The sequence below is a fragment of the Seriola dumerili genome, unplaced genomic scaffold (genome assembly GCF_002260705.1).
Source record: "Seriola dumerili isolate Sdu_G_001 unplaced genomic scaffold, Sdu_1.0 BDQW01000674.1, whole genome shotgun sequence".
Taxonomy (NCBI): Eukaryota; Metazoa; Chordata; class Actinopteri; order Carangiformes; family Carangidae; genus Seriola; species Seriola dumerili.
The window spans coordinates 819993-838809 of NW_019174929.1; the positions used below are offsets into that span (position 1 = coordinate 819993).

Sequence of the window (18817 nt, forward strand, 5' to 3'; positions counted from 1 at the left end):
AAATTATAGTTCCATCCAACTTCCACCAAACAGTATTCAGCCAGGGTAACACATCCCTGTGTGAGTGTGCAAGGCTAGAGCAAATGTTTTCATGTAGCACCACGGTCATGGGGGATGTTCACATACTTAGAGGTCATTTGAAACTCGATGATACTAATATGCACAATGTCATGATTCAGCGGTCACAGGAGGGCAGGTTTAGTCAGAAGAAGAAAAACAAAACAGCAAAAAATGATCCTTCGGGCCCTTTTGAGCCCAGTTTTTGGTACTTTAATAAGTGAAACAGGATTTTACCCCGAGTTATAAGTTAATTAAGTACAACTGTACAGTCTAATGCATTTGCATATGAATATGAGGTACTGCTTGACAGACAACAGTGGATTACTGAAATAAAGTGATACAGAATTAAGTTCATATATAAAAGAAAAGACACATTACATAATAAATATATACACATACAGACAATATGGAGAGAATAAATCACACCATGGCATGTTGGACAGTGTTTCCTCTTGTTAAACATACAATAACATGTCATCTCTGAGCCATAAAAATTTTGAGGCTTAGGTCTTGGCAAAAACATACAGTACTTTCGTGAAACATAGAGCATCATGAAGGTGTTTCTAGGCAGCAAGGCAGTTTTTGGAGGATCAAGCAGCGAGGGTCGCCAAATGCTTTCTCAGAAATAACGGGGAAAGTGCAGAGAAAAAATAAAGCTTAACAACAAGCAGCCAGAATAATATTTACTCGGAAACAACTTTGAAGTTTCATCAGACATGTAAAAGGAGGAAAGCGTTGGCGTCCTGTAGATGAATCTAGATATAATTTTAAGGTGAGTGATTCTTGGATGCTTCTGTGATATGGTTTTACTGGGTTATACGGTACATGAAACATGACTGTACCTCCTTCTTTTTCTTTCTAGTGCACAGTAAATGGAGTGAGACTGGAAATTCAGTGGTTCAAAGGTAACGTTCTTCTTTGTTCTATTTTGGTCTCAGTTTGTCAGGATGATGCTGCCACTCTGAGTGATGACAATGCAATGCAGGTGACATTACAAATTTAAACAGTGAGTACTTACGGCTGGGATTAGCATTAGATTTAAGGGTTTAAGTTGCAGTAAAATATAGAGATGCAGCAAATAGTTAAGAAACCAGTGTTTAGTATCAACACAGGAATTTGCAAATATATATATATGTTTCCTGTTTTTTTTTAGTGACTTTGATATCTACATTTTCAGAAACCTTAGGTCTCATTTACGGCAAATCAATATATTTTCATCCATTTTCCATGCTTTATAGCTTTATCACTTTGGATTAAGCTGGTAAACAGAAAGTGCTATAACCTTGCAGCAAAGCTCTAGAGTCCATCGAGACCCCAGTCTGGTTGTTTCCGAGGCAATGTGAATCAAATCAAGCTGCGTCTAGATTATATAGTCTATCTCAGAGTAGAGCGTGTCTGTCAGGTCCTCTTCGCTTGAGTCCTCTCCTTTAAGGCACATGGACCCTCTCCTGTCAAAAAGGAGAGCACCATGGTGTAGTATCAGGGATAAACGTTAGCGAGTGAAATGCATGTATAGCTTTAAAAATCTGGATTTATTTTTGACATAATCTTTCACTCAAAAAAAACAAAACAAAAACAAATACATTTTGCTCTATTAAATGTACTGCACTCACCCTAGGTGCTGGCAGTGGAGATCCCCTGCACAGGGGCAATGTTTCCTGGGTCCTTTGTCCTGAACGTCCCAGGACAACATCTCTACCAGGTGGTTGGAGGTACCAAAGCAGCGCTCGCGCTCAATGGGTTTGGCCAAGCAGACAGGGAAGAGCAGGGCTGGACACACAAAGAAAATACACAGATTTCTGAGAAAATGAGTAAGCAGCATATAGTGTACTGTGTGCGCTGTACTATACCTTTATGGAAAGCACAGCAGAGCTCTGGGCTACAGTCAGTCTGGTATTGACAAGTGCTGCCAGCTTCTCCTTTTGTTGCATTTTGACTGCACTGACCCCACACACACAGCTGTTCCCCACAGCACTCCTCATCTTTAGTGCAGGACTGAAAGGACAGAGGAAATGGTTTTCGTAATACAGCAAACAGCCAACATTTCACAAACTTCAAATTCTTTTGATAACATTAAAATGAAAACATAACATGTACCGTCAGTTTAAGAAGCATCAAAGACACTAATGATTCTCTGAGTGTGAAGTATTTCGGGTTAACTGGTCTCTGATAGCACAGAGAGAATTTCCTGTTCCTACATATCCTTTATGAATTGTTAATTAAGGGGTACAGCAAACTGGTTACTTCCATGCAGAATTTTCCTGTGCACTGCTTTTGACAAGACACAGATCCTGTCCTCTGTGTATTTATTATCCCTGCACTGTACCCTTGTGTGGCAGGCTGCCAGCATATTATCTCTTTGCATTACTTTTTAGTGTGCTGCCCCAATTCATCCACTGAGGACACGACAGAAACGGCACTAAAAACTTGAGTCTTAAATAAAATGATTTAACCTTGGCACGTGCTGTCCCTTCATGTGAAGCTCACAGGACAGTGTTCACAAACAACTCACTCCAGTTACACTTGTGGACACACTGCAATGCAGTTGAAGTGAAACCCCAGCTGCTGGTGACTGGAAACGTGTGTGTTTGTGTATGTGAAGGTGCCCATATAAAGGTAACTTGGTTTCACTTACCACATCGATTGCTTTGCAAGGCAGACACTTGGAGTCGTGCAAGACATAAAGACAATACCTTCCCTTCCCACAGTCCTTGTCAGTGATGCATCCCTAAAGACAAGAGAGAGGATGGATTACATCAGAGTGTATCAGCCTTTTCCAACTCCATGCTTTGGGCCCATAATTCTCAGGGCACCAGTAATCACAGAGCTGTCAGGTTAGCATGTGAAATAAGGATGGCATAATTTACATTTTATAGAACATCAGTGAGCTGTTGATGGTCATATTACATATACAAATGATGCAATATGCCAAATGTTTATATATATATATATAAAAAAAATAAGTCAAACTAATCTCAATATATCAGTCTTATAAATCTTTTAATCTGGACCAATTTGTAAATCATGTGACCTTACATGGGATTCAAACTGGTTTGTCCAGAGTGCAAAATAAAGAAGTAAATAAATGAAGCTTCTAGGTTGCATAAGCATCTTTGCAGCTATTTAGGCAGGCAGAAAAGCTGCAACATATTTATGAAGAAAGAGGTGCCTCCTCCAGTTTTATTTTTACCTCTTGTAACTAGCACAGACTCTCGTCCCAGAGATACCATGTAAACAATAATTCACCTCTCCTGTGTCTCTGTAATGTGTCTAAACATTGAACGGACTCTATTCTGCCATCACAAAATTTTTTTAAAAATTCAAAGGTCAAATGAAAAACGAGAGTTCTGTTTAAAGAATGCATTTTCTATTGGACTAGATATATAATACATGTATGAACTTACATGATCAATGCCGTTTCCCAAGTCACTGGATTGGACAGTTGTGGTGCTTATGTTGTTTGTCTCCTGTGTGTGTGTGGGTGGGGGGAGACATCTGTTAAATTTCATTCACAAAGGGAAACAAACACTATCTTACTTTTGTTTCCTGTTTACAAGCCTACCTGGTCTACTGAGGTGTGGACAGAGTCATTATCAGTCACTTTATCAGAAGCAGTTTCATTGTGATGACCTGGAGGAAGGTCATTGGGGTTAGGGCTGAGACTCACACTCTTGTTGTTCCTCTAGAAGGATTGGAGAGATAATCACACATAGATCTCAGCTAAAGAGATGCATTAAGAGGCAACTCCCATATTCTAGCTCATTCCACTGCTCTCTCTGCCACAAGATATATTTTTTTTAATATATCTGCAGGGATGCAAGTGCTTTAAAATATTCTCGCAATACCAACTTATTAAGGCTGTTATCAGCAGTGAGCAGTGAAATAATGCTATATCATGTAAGAAAAAAAAAGAAAAAAAGCTAAACTGAAAGATACAACTAGCTGCCTACTTGGTGAAACGCATCCCCAGGCTTTTGCTGCGGATCCTCTGGCAGTTGCTCCACTTCCACAAACATGCGGTCCAGCTCCGACTCTCCCTGGTCGGATTTATCCTCCAGTATGTGACTGATACCTGAGTCCACTATCTCGGGGAGGATGCCATTGCAGACTGCAGTGAGAGCCAAGACTAGCAGAACGACCCGCATCATGCTGGTCATGGTGCTGCTTGGTGCTGCTGCTCCTGCTGCTGCTGCTGCTGCACTCTGAGGAGGGTGTGGTGTGGCGGTGATGCTAAACACCCAACAGCGTCACCACAGCTCATACGCCTCCATCCCTGCGGGGTCATCACCTCACACATGGAAATTTCCCGCTTAAACTGGAAAAAAAAAAATTAATTCGTTCACTTCTGCATAATTATTGCTTATCTCTTAAATGACTCGCAGGTGTTCCATAAACTTAGTCAGGATACCTCAAACATAGTTCAAGTCTAACTACCGCTCTGTGTGTGTTGTTTGGCTATGGATGTAGATGCCAGGAAACAGGCAACCTTCGGGAACGTTCCCTAAAGGTTCTAGAATGTTCTAGCAACGTTCGCTAACGGTTAAATGTTTACAACCTTTAGCGAACGTTTCTACCAACATAACTATCCAAAAACGTTCCAGGAACGTTCGCCAAAGGTTATTTTTTGTGGAAACTTCAGAGAACCTTGACGGTTCCCTAAATTTGTTCTCTGAAGGTTCTACAAACAGAACCTTCCAGAGACGTCCCAGGAATGTTCGGTAAAATTTCCTGGGTCACAAAAGTAAAACAATTATGTTGCAATACATCATATACACTTATGACACAGTTCTCCCTGTCTTGGAGGTTGTCCTGGCTGGAAAACCGGAAGCGGCTGCTCGGTCCCTTGGATGACTGCATGACCCAGATGATCACCATGAACTATCCCTGCCAGCATCAATACCAACACCAGCTGTTTAGACATTTGTTTTGTTTATTATTCTCTGTCCTCAGTATTCACGGGTTTAGTTCCTTGCATTTAGTTGATAGGTGATTGTAGTAACATTCTATAAGAACAGAATTTTTAAATAGTAAATTGTGATTAAGTGATGGATCAAATTCAGCACAGTCACCACCTTCAGAGGTGCAAATATTTACCAATTCAACATCAAAACAGTGTTCAGTCGGAAACAGCTGGAACTGGTCAACCAGAAGTTCACCCAGGAGCAGAATGAGATTCTTCATATATTGATACTGCTGTTACCACGTACTTTAGATGTATATATTAGCCTTACACACCCTTCAGTGTGTACTGAAGATTCGACAGTTAGATGTTGACACATCCTGCAGCCCTGTGACAAACGGGGATTACGTCTAACTAACTGACAGTATGAAAGTGTGTTTCGTATGTTTCATTATTTGGGCGAGCTAAACCTTGTACTTGTAGTTTCTCAGTCTAGCCGCAAGATGGCATCATTTGCCTTTATAGTAAGTATCCCATATCCTGGCTACACACGTTTGCAATGTCAGTCCAGTGGTTTTGTCCACGTGCTTCGTAGACTGAAGCTTCTGCTGACACGCTGTAAAATGTATTATGTGTTGTCTATACGGGGGCGTATGGCGTCAGGTGGCCTCATGTTAAATGAGGATTATCACCTGAAAGCCTGTGTTTTGTATAAGAAAGAAGTTTCCCTTGTTGATATCTGCTTTTAAATACAGGCGTGTTTTGAGCTGTCCCACAATAATAACCGTGAAATGTTACTTTAGGCTTATGCTCGTGCCTTTAAGCAGTGTTTTTCGGTTTTAGTGTGTAATCGTTTAGGTCATTTATAGTATTTATAGTTTTTTTAGATCTGCAGTCCACCCAGATTAAACCTCAAAGATCCAGTCTATTTAAACTCGCAGGCTATCAGAGGAAGGCGGGTGGTCGGTTAAATGTTGAATTTTAGCATGAGAAAGTCTGGATCCTCGGGATTAAACAGCAGTCAGTCAGTCAGTCACAGTATAGCTGCCCGGGGATGTGTCTGACTTTAGAGCACCGCCCTCAAACGCTGGACGCAGCTGCACTGAGAAACTGCTGCTGTCTGTCAGACCGAGGACCGACACACTTCACACAGCACAGTTCAGGACCTTGTGTGACGGAAGACACTGGAAGGAAGGAGAGTTTGAATCGGGTTCAGATATGAGGTGAGCGCTTTTGTTTTACACTTTGTAGCTTTTTGTGTGTGTGTGTGTGTGTGTGTGTGTGTGTGGGTGTGTGTGTGTGTGTGTGTGTGTGTGTGTGGGTGTGTGTGTGTGTGTGTGTGTGTGTGTGTGGGTGTGTGTGTGTGTGTGTGTGTGTGTGTGTGTTTCCTAATGAAGCGGTATGGGGCTGTATGAGGCTGAGGCACCTGACAGACGCTTTGACCTGTTCTCGTTTGCCTGTGCTTCAGCAGCCGATTCAACAACATCAGATTGAAGTAGTCCAGTGGTAAGTAGTAAGTTCACTGTATGAACTGACTGTAAAGTAACAGTGACCATTACCTTAGTAGCTATTTGGATGTTGCCAGTGAGATAATGGGATTTGTCCTGCTGACATTGGGCTGCAAGCAAAGTGAGAGTTTGGAATTTTATGAACACCTGCTAAATCTTTTCAAGGGAAAGCCTTGACTGGACATTGTTTGAGTTGCTTCATACAGCTTGGCTTGTCTGTCTCCTCCCTGATAACACAAAAAGTTATCTCCACTTGCGTAACCTGCATTTCTGTTATGCTGTTGTATATAGTGTTACAAATCACCAGCATAAATCACAAGTCTGTGAGTTGCTTTTCAAACATGCCCTCGGGAGTGACAGCTTTTAAGTAAGTTCAAAGTCAATAAAGAGTAGAAACAGGTAAAGCTAGGTTACTGTTGTCCCTCACTAAGGGGTTTCTGTTCTAAATCCCACCATTAGTCTGTCACCATTAGTCTGCCTGGTGTTTTAGTTCTTTTAAGCCTTTCTCAGGCTGACCCCACCTGCTCAGCAGCTTCTTGACAGCAGTTTTGTCAGTTGAAGTGACACAAACTGAATAATAAAAGGAAGGTGTGGTGTTGACAGGTTTTACTGTCAGGCTACTGAAAGAACTCAGTAAGTTACAGAAACTACCTGTTAATGTTTTCTAGTGTGACTACAGGTTAATACATCTACTGCTACTGATCAAACACACAGCTGAACGTTCGCTAAACACTGTATTCCTCATGAAGCAGAACACACACACAGACCCCAAAATTTGGTCTAGTGAGGAAAAAAAAAGAGGAATCATAGAGAAAATACTTCATGATCAATACGTGAGCCTTGATAAATACTCAGGCGGCCTAATTTGTTTCTTCCTCTTCCACATTTCAACACACCGCAGGAGGACTCAGTCTGGTATGATTCATATGTCTTGCCTGATGATGCAGGAGCATTCAGCAACATTTTTATGGGGGGGGGTCAAAAGAGTCATATAAACAGTGGTGGTTTTGCGTGAGCAATCATTTCCTGTGTATTTTACGACCGTTGAAAATACATCCCCTTTTCTGTGCAGCCAGTAAGATTCAAACTTTATTACAAACTAACTCTGTTAGTGAAAGTGCTATCATCTAAACGGTTTTCATACTAAAGTATCTGGTCTCTGGCCCACACTCTGATGCTCCATGTGATTTATACTCATAGTGTTTAACAACATCTTTGTGCATAAACATTCAACTGCTACCGCATTATTCTCCTCTTGCTGTTTTTTTCCCTCTCAGTAAGCCTTTCTTTGAGTCATTCATCTGCTGTGATTTAAGACATATGGAAAGACAAAGCAAACAGTGTATTGCTCAATAAGATATGCAGTTTCTTGGCGAATACTTCATCAAACAGATTCTGCTGTTATTGCTAAATAGCTGCAAGGCTTATGTTGTGAACAGGATCAATGATTACTGGTTTAACTTTGATTCATGATCTTCTCCTGTCAACACAAAGCTACTGTAGAGCTGAGAGAATACACAAACATCAGGAGATAACAAGGCAGTGTGTCAGATATGTATGAACAAATGTAACAGCTATGTTGGACTTCACTGCGTATAATTAATACCAACATGAAACAATACTTAACATGTTCCTTTTAGAAACAGTAAATACTGTAGTTAAAAAGATACATAAGTACATAGGTCAACTGATCAAATGGATAAATGGATGAATTAATCAATCAGCTAATAAATCAGAGGAATAAAGATATGTGAGGAAGTCATGCTGTGGATGAAAACAATGTAAACGTGTTTCTTGTGGACTGTGAGTGGAAGCTTGTTGTCATTATTGCCAGGGAGGTGTTGTGAACTTTCTCCTTCCTCTTTGCAATATGTTTCCTTCCCTGTTCCACAGCATAAAAACGGACACATGTGTCAAGGCGTCAGCTAAACAAAAGAGATGGGAACTCTCAGAGATAGGTGGGGCGTGTTGCTCGCTGCAGTCTGCCAGTCTGTAATCGAACAAAAACTTTTCTGCTGTATCAAAACAAAAACACAACATAGCCAGCAGTAGCCAGTCAGTGCCACAGTTCCTGTCTCCTTTGGAAAGAATGCATATTCTTAGATAAAATGACAAACATTTCTGCTTTCTTTAAAGCTGTTAATACATCGCAAAATTGGGACATATCACATCTAAAACAACAGCACAGCTAAAGATGGAGCCACTGAAGGAGGTACAGGGCGGCTTTAGTAAAGGAACCCCAGGATATCATTAACGGGTTCCCTCTGGCACAGACAGGGGCACACTGAAATGAGCTTTTAAACATATCTTTGCCAAGCTTTAAAATCACAGAGGTGGAATTTTACAGAGGCAGCTCTGCTCCCAGCTTTGATCCGGACAGGAAACCAGACACACTCCACAGGAAGAGTTTGGATGGGAGGCGTCCGAGGGAGCTCGCATGCTTTTGTTACAGCACTAGGAGCTTTCTGAAATGTAAAATAAGTCACCTTATCTCTTTCTTGGTGCATCACCATGATTCAGTTTAACTGCCAAAATGATAAGTCATTTTTGATATTTAGTTTTGTGAGACAGGTGAGTCTGTTGCTACCAGGCCCTGCAGCAGTTCAATACAGGTTAGACTGTTATTGAGTTAAACTTTGTCATCTCTTGTGTTCATCTGAGGCAGTCTTGTTTACATGGTCTCTTGTTTACAGTTTCTAGCCCTGTTGATATGTTTTCAGGTCATGTGCTGTTTTTTTCTGCAACATGACACTTGTCTATTCTGAGCCTGGCTTTACTGATTGTTGGCTTACAGAATCTGCTATTCTTGCCACACAGTAACACTGCCATCTAAACCTTGACTTTGCCCTCCTGTGATATGGATGAGTTAAAGCCGCCCTCTGACCTTTGACCCTCAGTGCCAGTCAGTGCCAACTCATTTGTAACATTCTGATGACTATATAAATTGGTCTTCTAGGTTTTTTTTTCTGACAGGACTAATTTGTTGTAACACACGAGAATGTGTATTTAGGGCCAGAATAATTGTTCAGGTGAATAGTTTGTGGAGGTAGCTGGGCAGGCATCACTCTGTGCTCAGTGGGCCTGCAGACAGCAGCCCTGAAGCTTCACAAGCATTCTTCTGTTTGTGTAAATGAGCAGTTTTCTCCTCTGAGGTTGAATGACATTTACTGTGGTCTGCCAATCTTTCTACCTTGCTCCTGACAGATCTTCTTTTGTTTTGGCACTGCTGACCGAACACGCAGCCAGACTTCAGAGAGTTGAGATAATACTGTGGAGCTCTGGGGCCTGGTGAAGGGCAGAGCTGGCAGAGCTGCAGTCCACATGAGTGCACTGTTTTCTGAGGAACGCTGCCTTCTTATCAGGCTTACAGATGGTTCCTTCCTGGTTTTCTTGAGTCCAGTCTGTAATTACTGTTGCTGGCCGACTACACTGCAGTATGTGCATTTCCCAGCACTCCCAATGTTTTCCTTGTGTAGTCAGCTTCCTATTATATTCTGATAGCCTGAAGATATGTGGTCTACAGAAACAAATGAGGACATTACGTCACTGGTTTGACACTCACTTCAGTCTTTACAGTTTTGTCAGTGTCGGACTTATACTGAATGTTTTAAATAGGACTGTCTGTTGCAAGGAGCTTCTGGCAAACACATGGTCACTTTGGGTGGTCTAATGGGATTTATGCATTATTTTGGGATAAGAATGGCAATTAAGGCTGAAAGAGTTAGTTGATTAATTGAAAAGTCAATTGCCAGGAAATTTGTCACCAACTATTTTGATAAGTGATTCATAATGTTAAGTCACTTTTCAAGCAACAATCCCCTGAATTCCCTAATTATAGCTTCTCAAATGTGAAATTTTGCTGCTTATGTGATAGTAAACTTAATAATACCTTTGGGTTTCGGACTGTCGGTCAGACAAAGCCAGACATTTTACGACGTCACACAGGGTTTTGGAAGGATATATGTGTGTATAAAAGCGTGCCTGTGCATGTTTTAATTTTTTTTTTTTGCCCTTCAGGTGTTACAGGTACATTTTTCACATTCCTAACATTCCCCCTCTATCATACTGGACAGTGATTGCTTGCTTTGTCTCAGATACACAGCAGTGCCTCTATTTATATACTGCACACTCCACCATATGGATCCGTACCTCACAAAGCACTGACATTTCTCTCTTTGGGCAATGTTTCGCAGTACAGTAAAGTGAATGCATGAATAATGGTAAAATGATACATAAAGCCTTAGAAGCACTTAAGTTGTTAAACAAAACTAATAAGCCATAAATATCACTAGATAAATCCTTTACAAAGAAATTACACACTGTACTTGACTTTCTCAATTAGCCTCAGTTGGTTTCACTCAATCAGATCATTTTCTAAACAGACGTTTAGACGAAGACGAAGTTTTGATGTCCTTAAGAAGATATATTTGTGGTTTTTGAAGTAGCAAAAACCATCTCAGTATAGTTTCCCTCTTTAACAAGAGCAGGGCATTTTGTGTCTGTCTCTGAGCCTGTCTTCTGAGAGGCCTCGGATGAATGTTTTCTGAGTGACGCACAGCCAGACCAACCACTGGGAACAGACTGTAGCTTACTACTGTAGCTTGTTAAACCCGGTAAATGCAAATGGCAACGGTCAGTCAGAAATGTTCTGAAATGAGCAGAACAGACGGTGAAATTCACATTAAAATGCTCTAGTATTTCAGATTGTTCTGTAATTTTACTATCCTCGGGAAAGGATGTGTTGGCTTACTGACATCCAACCGTTGTGCAGCGTTTCCTCAACATTTGTCTGTCTTGTAGCTTGTTAGCTCAGTGACAGATTGACTGATTGGTATTGTGTTGTTAATAAAGTTAAAAAAAAAAATAAAAAAAAAACGTTTGTGGGCGGTGCGGGCTGTGCTGAAGGTGGTGACTGCATAGTTGTGACATCACAGCATGTCTTAAAGCATGGGCTGTGTGCATCTCTCTGTGGACTGAGCGTTTTGATACTTTCACAGTATGTATATAGCACCTGGACCTGCTTTACCATAAAAAAAGACATGGAAAACTCACTTTCTCCAATATGGGACCTTTAAAATGTGCACACTGGTGAACTCTCTGATCCTCTTAAGTATTATATGGTTTGGTTGTGATGTATGGTGTGTGTGACTGTGTGTATTTTTTCCGCTTTGTCTGTCATTAGTTGTATTTTTACAGCCGCTCTGTGGGTTCAATCTGTCTGCCCACAAGTGACTTTCCATTCTGTCAGACTGAGATGGTGAAGTCATAGGACTCTGTCTGACACAATGTAGTTTGAGTGTTGAGCATTGACTTGGCTGGGAAGACAGTAAATGGTACCTTTTCATTAGTCCTCACAGACATCTGCATACAACAGATGGTTCCAATAATTGTGCCTTTTGTACTTCTCTACTTGGACTGAAATGGGAAAGCATAAGTGCAGTCAACATGTCTTTATTTGAACTTTCCACCAAAGCCACGAGAGATTCTTGAACGTTGGCCAAAGTTTGTAATAAAATGATATCAACATAAAATTATTTTTAGGAGCTCTTGTGAAAAAATAGCCTCTTAACAAAATGGAGGTTTACTTTTTTTGGCAGGAAGTTTACATCCCTTTATCTCAAAGAAACTTATTTTAAACTCAACTGGTGAGAGAAATGACTCCACAGAGGCTTTATAGGAGATTTTATGTTGGGCCCCAAACACTCCACATACCACATGGTAGAATACACAGCAATTTTCCCATCACAGCCTCCTGCCATGCATGAGAGATTAAAGCACCTGCATCGTATATCATGCCTGTCTCAGTCATTGCTCGTCACTCACTGACAATCAGAGAGTAAATTCCCCCAAAACTATGAAGGTGGTCCTGTGACTCGATGGCTGTTGGAGCCACGGAGAGGCTTAGCACAGTGTTGGACTCATGCTGATGGAGCAGTTCAGAGCCGCTCTAGCCACGTGGCAAAGGAATGTCAGCTCACTGAATGTGAGGCTGAATGTTCGCTGTGAAAGGCCTTAGGGGTCCACAGTATCTTCCCACAGGACAGGAGCTTTTTGAAGCTACCAAGGTGTATAAAGCAGACTGAAGGTCACCTGAGTGAACAGTATTTCTACGGGCTGGTTGTTGTTCTTCTCTCTGCCTGAATCTTTCTCTGAAATGTAAAACAACAGCAGAAGCAAAACAGGATGCAAACACACAGCCAAACCGGATCCTGTGTAAATTAATTTGCTAATTTTAGCCTTGGGACAAAACGTTGTTGCTGTAGGAACAATATTCAAAATCTCACCACATTCAAATCACAAACATGTTGTGACCCAAGACTGATTGGTCATTGAATGTAGTGTGTAACTTTCTCATATGCTTGTGGATTCGTCCTTGGCTAAAGCTCTGTATGAATAGTTTCATGGCACAGGCATGTTGCCACCTGAAGCCGTGGGGTGCACTGTGACAGTAATAGTGGCTTACTGAGGGGCACTGTTTGAGTCCTGCACAGCTGGCCTGACCTCTCCTTTAACCCTGCCTATCCCGCTCCATGGGACATTAAAATATCAAAGGCAGACTTCTCCCAAATCTCACGGAAGCCGCGGTCTCCGCCCAAGTGAGCACATACATGCCTAATGCTGAAAATTTCCACATTTTGCTTTGATGTCGAGTTCTGGCACAGACTTCCTGGCATCATTTTCAAAATGATGATGGTTGATTGGAGGAAAGAGAGAACTATGTTGTATTTAATTCTATCAGTTCAGTTCAGCTCTGCTCTGACATGAGCGTGTGTTTTGGTAACAATGTCTTTCACACGCAGGCACATATGTAAGCTTACTGAAGGCACATATCTAAGTCGAAGGTGGACTATTTAGCATGCATACCCAATCACATCCAGTCAACCTGCGTTAGTCTGGTGTGTTTTAACAGTCAGTTTCTAAGACCTCTCTTTTTACTGCTGAAAACATTGGCTTTCAGCTGGAGTAAAGATACTACCATACCTCCAGACATGTACTTTTCCTGTCTACTCATCCATGGTCAGTACTGTGCTCCAGGAGTACCAGCTTAACAGAAACAAACTGTGGTTTTTTGGGTTTGAAATAATAGGGAACCCACTTGTTGCTCATGTTGAATAATGTATATACAGTAGAAATGTCATTTATTTTGAACTACAACAGGTACAACTGTCAAATGTTTGTTAGTGAAGACTCAACAGTAGCATGTACTTATGTATGTATGTATGTATGTATGTATGTATGTATGTATGTATGTATGCCATATATAGCAAATGTAGTATGTATATTATTGATTTCCTGGAGCCATTAAACTAGCCGTCATTTCCATCAGGGTTTGCACTTTGTACAGAGGACTTTGTGCTAGAAAATATATATTGCCTACAGTTCAAGCCTCTTCAAAAATATACAACTGAAGTCCAATTGAAAAATGCTACAGATTTAGAACGTCCAAAAATCTTATAACAATGCAGTATAGTTTTGCTTATTTATCCGTGGTAGGTATGTCATTTTGAAGTCATCACTCAACCTTGAAGCTGTTGAAAAGTTTGGTGGAACCAGTAAATAGTATTAAGAACCACAAACAGCTTCTTTTTTATGGGCTGACATGGTTATGCCTCTGTAAAAGCACAAGTAGTAAATGTGCTCCACATCTGTCTGAAGACGACAGACTGGCACATTTTTATTCTTGCAGCCTTGCCTGTATTTGAAATGTTATCTCGTCAATGTGGGTGTAAGTTTACTTTGTTTCAAAATGCAGCTACGTAGATAGTGGGTCTTAGTGGGGAGTGGTACTGTAAGCCCTCTTGATAATTCAGTCATGTGAACTGGAGTCAAAGAGCAGATAAAATACAACTGTGTTGTCAACTTAATTTAAATGACTTTAATGTTCTAATCTTTTCACCATTTCAGTGAAGCGAGATAATATAATGAAGCAGCAGCAATTTTATCAGGCTTATAATAGAATATGGAAAAACATCCGTTGCCCAAAACCATCTGTGCGGGATCCTTTGCCATGAGATGACGTCAGATGTTATGTGTCTTGCCTCCTCAGACTGGGCATGACGGTGCGGGCCAAGCTGAGGGTGTAGCCACATCTGGCAGAGAGCGCTGAAGTAAGCAGGAGCCTCAGCACACCAAACCGTCCACTGCAGCAGGGAAGATGGGAGAGACAGAGGAGGAGAGGGATAATGTGGGGAAGCGGTTTGAGAACTTCTTCCAGGCCTCGACCTGTAAAGGAGCCCTTCAAGCCTTCAACGTCCTCTGCAGACAGCTGGACCTCGACCCTGCGGACAACAGCACCTTCTACAGCAGTCTGAAGGCAAAGGTCACCTCCTGGAAGGCCAAAGCACTATGGAGTAAGCTAGACAAGAGGATGTCCCATAAGGAGTACAAGAAAGGCCAAGCCTGTGTGGGCACCAAGGTAAGTTTAATGATATCTTTGTACAGCTGTGCTTTATACCACAAAAATTTAACCAGTCATAGGCCATGTTATTGCTGGCCATTCTCCAAAATATACCATATACTTTTAGTTTATTTCCTACTTTCCAGGAAGGACATTGTTTTCTTTTCTGTGTGATATGAAGTCGGTCTTTTTTAGTACGGTGTTAAATAGGTAATTCATCTCAATTCACAATGACTAAATGTGCACTGATATTCACACTGTTTTTGTGTGGTCGTGCAGATGTTTTACATGTCGGCTTGTTGCCAGATATTTTTGCCAGACATTGTTGCCAACAACAATACACATCATCCTTTTTACAGTTTCCTTGTTTGCGTGACGGTATTACTTAGGCTTAGTAATGCAATTGTTTTTTATGAGTTTACCAGCAACAATAGATGAGTTTTTCCAACTGTTGTAACTGCAGTAACATCACGATAAACAACTTTTGCAGAAAAAAAAGATAAAGCTGACAAAATGTTCACTGTGATCTATTTCAAGTAAGTTTTCATTAAGTACTGAAAACTAAAAGTGTATCCACAGCTAAAACATGTACAGTCCATAATCTAAAATAATAATCTAAAATAATACCATAAGGGTTTGTTTATACATCATAAAAGTTGACATTGCATGATTTAGGAAGTGTCTGTTGTGACTTTACCTCATGTGGTTCCTATTTTTTTTAATTCTTTAAACAATCTGTCCTCCTCAGGAGTACCATGGCTAAAGCAACGTCATGGTCATCACTTAAACCTCTACCTGCCAAGACGCAGCCCATCAACTACATGAACACTCACTCTTTCACCGCAACAGCTCTGAACAGACAGGGCAGGAAATTAAAGAGACATATACCGTGTTTTGAAGTGATTCTGTCGTTCTCACACAGGTGCTATGTGACAAAACTGTGCAGAACGAAATACACTAATAATACTTAATAATACATAGTTTATAGACGAATGTGTCACAGAACCATCAGCGCTTTATTCAGCAGATATTCTAATAAAACATGAAGCAGAATTAACACACACAGACAACTCAACATGACAGCTGTGCACCTCTTCATCTTTCAGCTTTGTATTCAAACAACACTGAAATGAACGATGAATGGGAACAAAGCAGTCATATTAGGGTGTATGGTGTCCTGTGTGATGAGGAAACATAGGAAACCTGGAGGAGTGTGATTACCCTTCAGTCATCAGCTACCCCCGGCTTGAGAGAGTGTGTTATTGCACAGAGAAACAGACAGCATCACTCAGCAACTATGATTATTGGGCCCCAGCTATACTGAGGGTGTGCTGTGCTCTTTATGGGCTCGTCCTAAAAGGTTGGATCGAGGCCCGGATTGTTATTAAAGTGTGTTTTAAATGCTTCAGTGTGAGCTCAGTTTTACAGGTTCTGTTTGATTCAAGCCAACACCAAAATAGGTAAGAAGAAAGAAGGTAAAAGTTTTTTAAGAAAATGTGACTCTAAAACTTCTGAGCCGAAGATTTTAGATCAGATTTGATCATTCTGACAATATGCAGGGTTGCGTTGTAAAATAAAAAGTGGTACTGTGTAACAAAGTCATAAGCAGTGGATTTTGTGGATTATTGAAACACTAAGTTATTGTAAATTTATGGCACTGGTCTATTTCTTTTTAAGGCCCTTGATTTAATGAGTTGCTCACACATGTACAGTATGACCCCAGTATGAAGTCTGTTTTAATCACTCACAGGGCAGACAATCTGCTTTTACTTGATTACTAATTTCTCCTCTCCCTGGGAGAACCACGAGGTGACGACTCATGTTTTTATAGCAGCTCAGCTCTTTAACAGTGACAGATGTGATATCACTCAGCTCCTCGTCTTCCCGCTGTAGCAGCAATCTTATAAGGATGTGATGTCATCCCAGTTTTTATGACCTGACACAGCTGGCAGCAGTGACACATAACCGCAGCGTGTTTCTTTCTCATAAGGTTTTACTGTGCCCTCAAAAAATGCTAATTGATCTTTGATTTAAATCCACGATATGATGCTATGAATCATCCTCAGCACACTTCATCAGAGCTCTGAGACACAGTGTGCTTTTAACCCTGAAATTTTAACATGTTCAACAGAAGAAGTGCATTCATCAATCTTATTTAAGATTCAGACATAATTTCAAGGGAAGACAGCTTCACCTCCATTGGACCCATGTGAAGCTCTAGATTTAGTTTGCTGTACACAGATGAGAGCCTTAAGAAAGATATTGTCTTAGATGAGATGATTGAGTAATTGACAAAAATAATCAACAGATTAATTGATACCAGAAATGATCATAGTTGCAGTTTCCTAACTTTTAACTCAAGATGCTCCTTGTCTGAGCCTCACTGTCCGCTGAGATGAAAAAGGTCAGCGTAACTGACTGGTAGAGTTTCATCATGAGGGCGGGGGACAGATGTGACCTGGACGAGGTTGAGCTGGGATGAGAACAAGGTCACAGGTGGGCAGCAGAAAGGAAGTGTGTGTGTGTCCTGACTCAGCAGATGTGGGGCGAGCCCTCAGGAAAAAGCCTCATATCTGGAAAAATATATCAGTGAATGGAAAAGTACTAAGACAAACAACCCATATCTGCTGGTGGCTGATAGACAGATCCAAACAGTTACATGTGTGTAGATAAAAAAATATTCACATTGTGAACATACTTCTGAATAAACAGAGTTCAAATTGTGCATATAAATTCTGACATTTTCACCGTTTCTCCACCTCTGTCTCCGGCTGTGTAAATATCTAGTGCACTTACTCACCCTTTGTTGAGAGAGAGAGAGAGAGAAAAAAAAAAAACTTGGCCTGCAGGCAGGCTTGTCCAGGCAGCGCTTCCACCACCTGTGTGTGCTTCACACCTGAGAATACCTCATCCTGATCACCTCAGGCAACACATGATGAAAACTCATGCCCTGTGAATCCACCCTGGAGCTCAACCACTTGCTAAGAGAGGGAGAATATAGAATGACTAAAGCCCATTCATCTTGTTTTTAGGGCAGGAACAGAGAGCCGTTTAAGGCTATGATGTGGGATTTTTGTTAACTGACACCGGCCGTTCTGTAAACAGCACCCAGTCTGAGTGTCTCACAGAACTGACATGAGTGGAGCCACCTCACCCTCCAGTGTTGTCCCGTTGGTGGACACACATGGTGGCAGGAAGGGAGTCCTCCTGTTCAAATATGTGGCAAAAACCCTTCTCTGCATACTGTAGGGATTCAGGGGTCGGACAAAGTGGCCGCTCTTTGTGCTGTTGGATAAACGGAATGCCAAGAAATTAAAGTGTTTTCTGGAAAAGTGAAAGAAAGGGTATTTTCAGTGCTAATTTGGTGAAGCTATCGAGACAGGAGACTGTCCACCTTGTCGAGCACAGCAGGGGTAACCTTCAGAAGTGGTTTGGTCCTGGATTAAATGTCAAAAGAATCAACACACACACACACACACACACACACACACACACAATTCTCTATAATGTCTCTTAATCTGTTTAGAAGGAAAGAAGATAGTTTGCCAGCACACATGCGTCTGCTCTTTCATCTATCATTCAAGAGGATGATGTCATGTGTGACCACACATTCTCAGACAGACGCTGTTTCCTCAGTCAACTGAGTTCATGCATTTTTGGGTGAGGCCGATGCATGAATCACACCTTTGATATGTAAAGGTTGTAAGAATAGTTTAAGTGGGTGGAAGTTCTTCGCCAACATCCCTCTGGCCACTTTCCTGATAAATGCACTTCTTTCGGGCACGTGTAAACTCTCTTCTACATATTTAATGTTTTACTAACAATCCTCTCACACACACAAGGTGGTCTAGAGAAGTCATCTCAAGACTAGAATGATCCTCGGAGCCAGTGTGTATCCTGCTAAAGTGTCCTTGAGTGAGACACTCAGCCTCTAAATGCTCTAGTGGTGCA

General features: G+C 41.2%; 2 protein-coding genes across 7 annotated transcripts in view; one reads left to right on the top strand and one right to left on the bottom strand.

Annotated features, from left to right (window-relative positions):
• Positions 1-268: 268 nt before the first annotated feature.
• On the bottom strand, positions 269-4217 carry dkk3 (dickkopf WNT signaling pathway inhibitor 3). The gene is made up of 7 exons (XM_022765327.1): positions 4011-4217; positions 3623-3742; positions 3465-3527; positions 2696-2788; positions 1911-2055; positions 1674-1830; positions 269-1508 (listed from the first exon to the last, which is right to left on the bottom strand). The coding sequence occupies exons 1-7, from the start codon at positions 4215-4217 to the stop codon at positions 1421-1423; spliced, it is 873 nt and encodes a 290-aa protein (XP_022621048.1). The 3' UTR covers positions 269-1420.
• A 1842-nt stretch (positions 4218-6059) lies between these two features.
• The window catches only part of mical2 (microtubule associated monooxygenase, calponin and LIM domain containing 2), a 35736-nt gene continuing 22978 nt past the window's right edge, over positions 6060-18817 (top strand). For all 6 annotated transcript variants that reach the window (XM_022765319.1, XM_022765321.1, XM_022765322.1 and 3 more), the window contains exons 1-2: positions 6060-6183; positions 14516-14884. In XM_022765319.1, the coding sequence (XP_022621040.1) occupies positions 14624-14884 (261 nt within the window). In that variant the 5' untranslated portion in view covers positions 6060-6183; positions 14516-14623. The remainder of the gene's footprint in view (positions 6184-14515; positions 14885-18817) is intronic.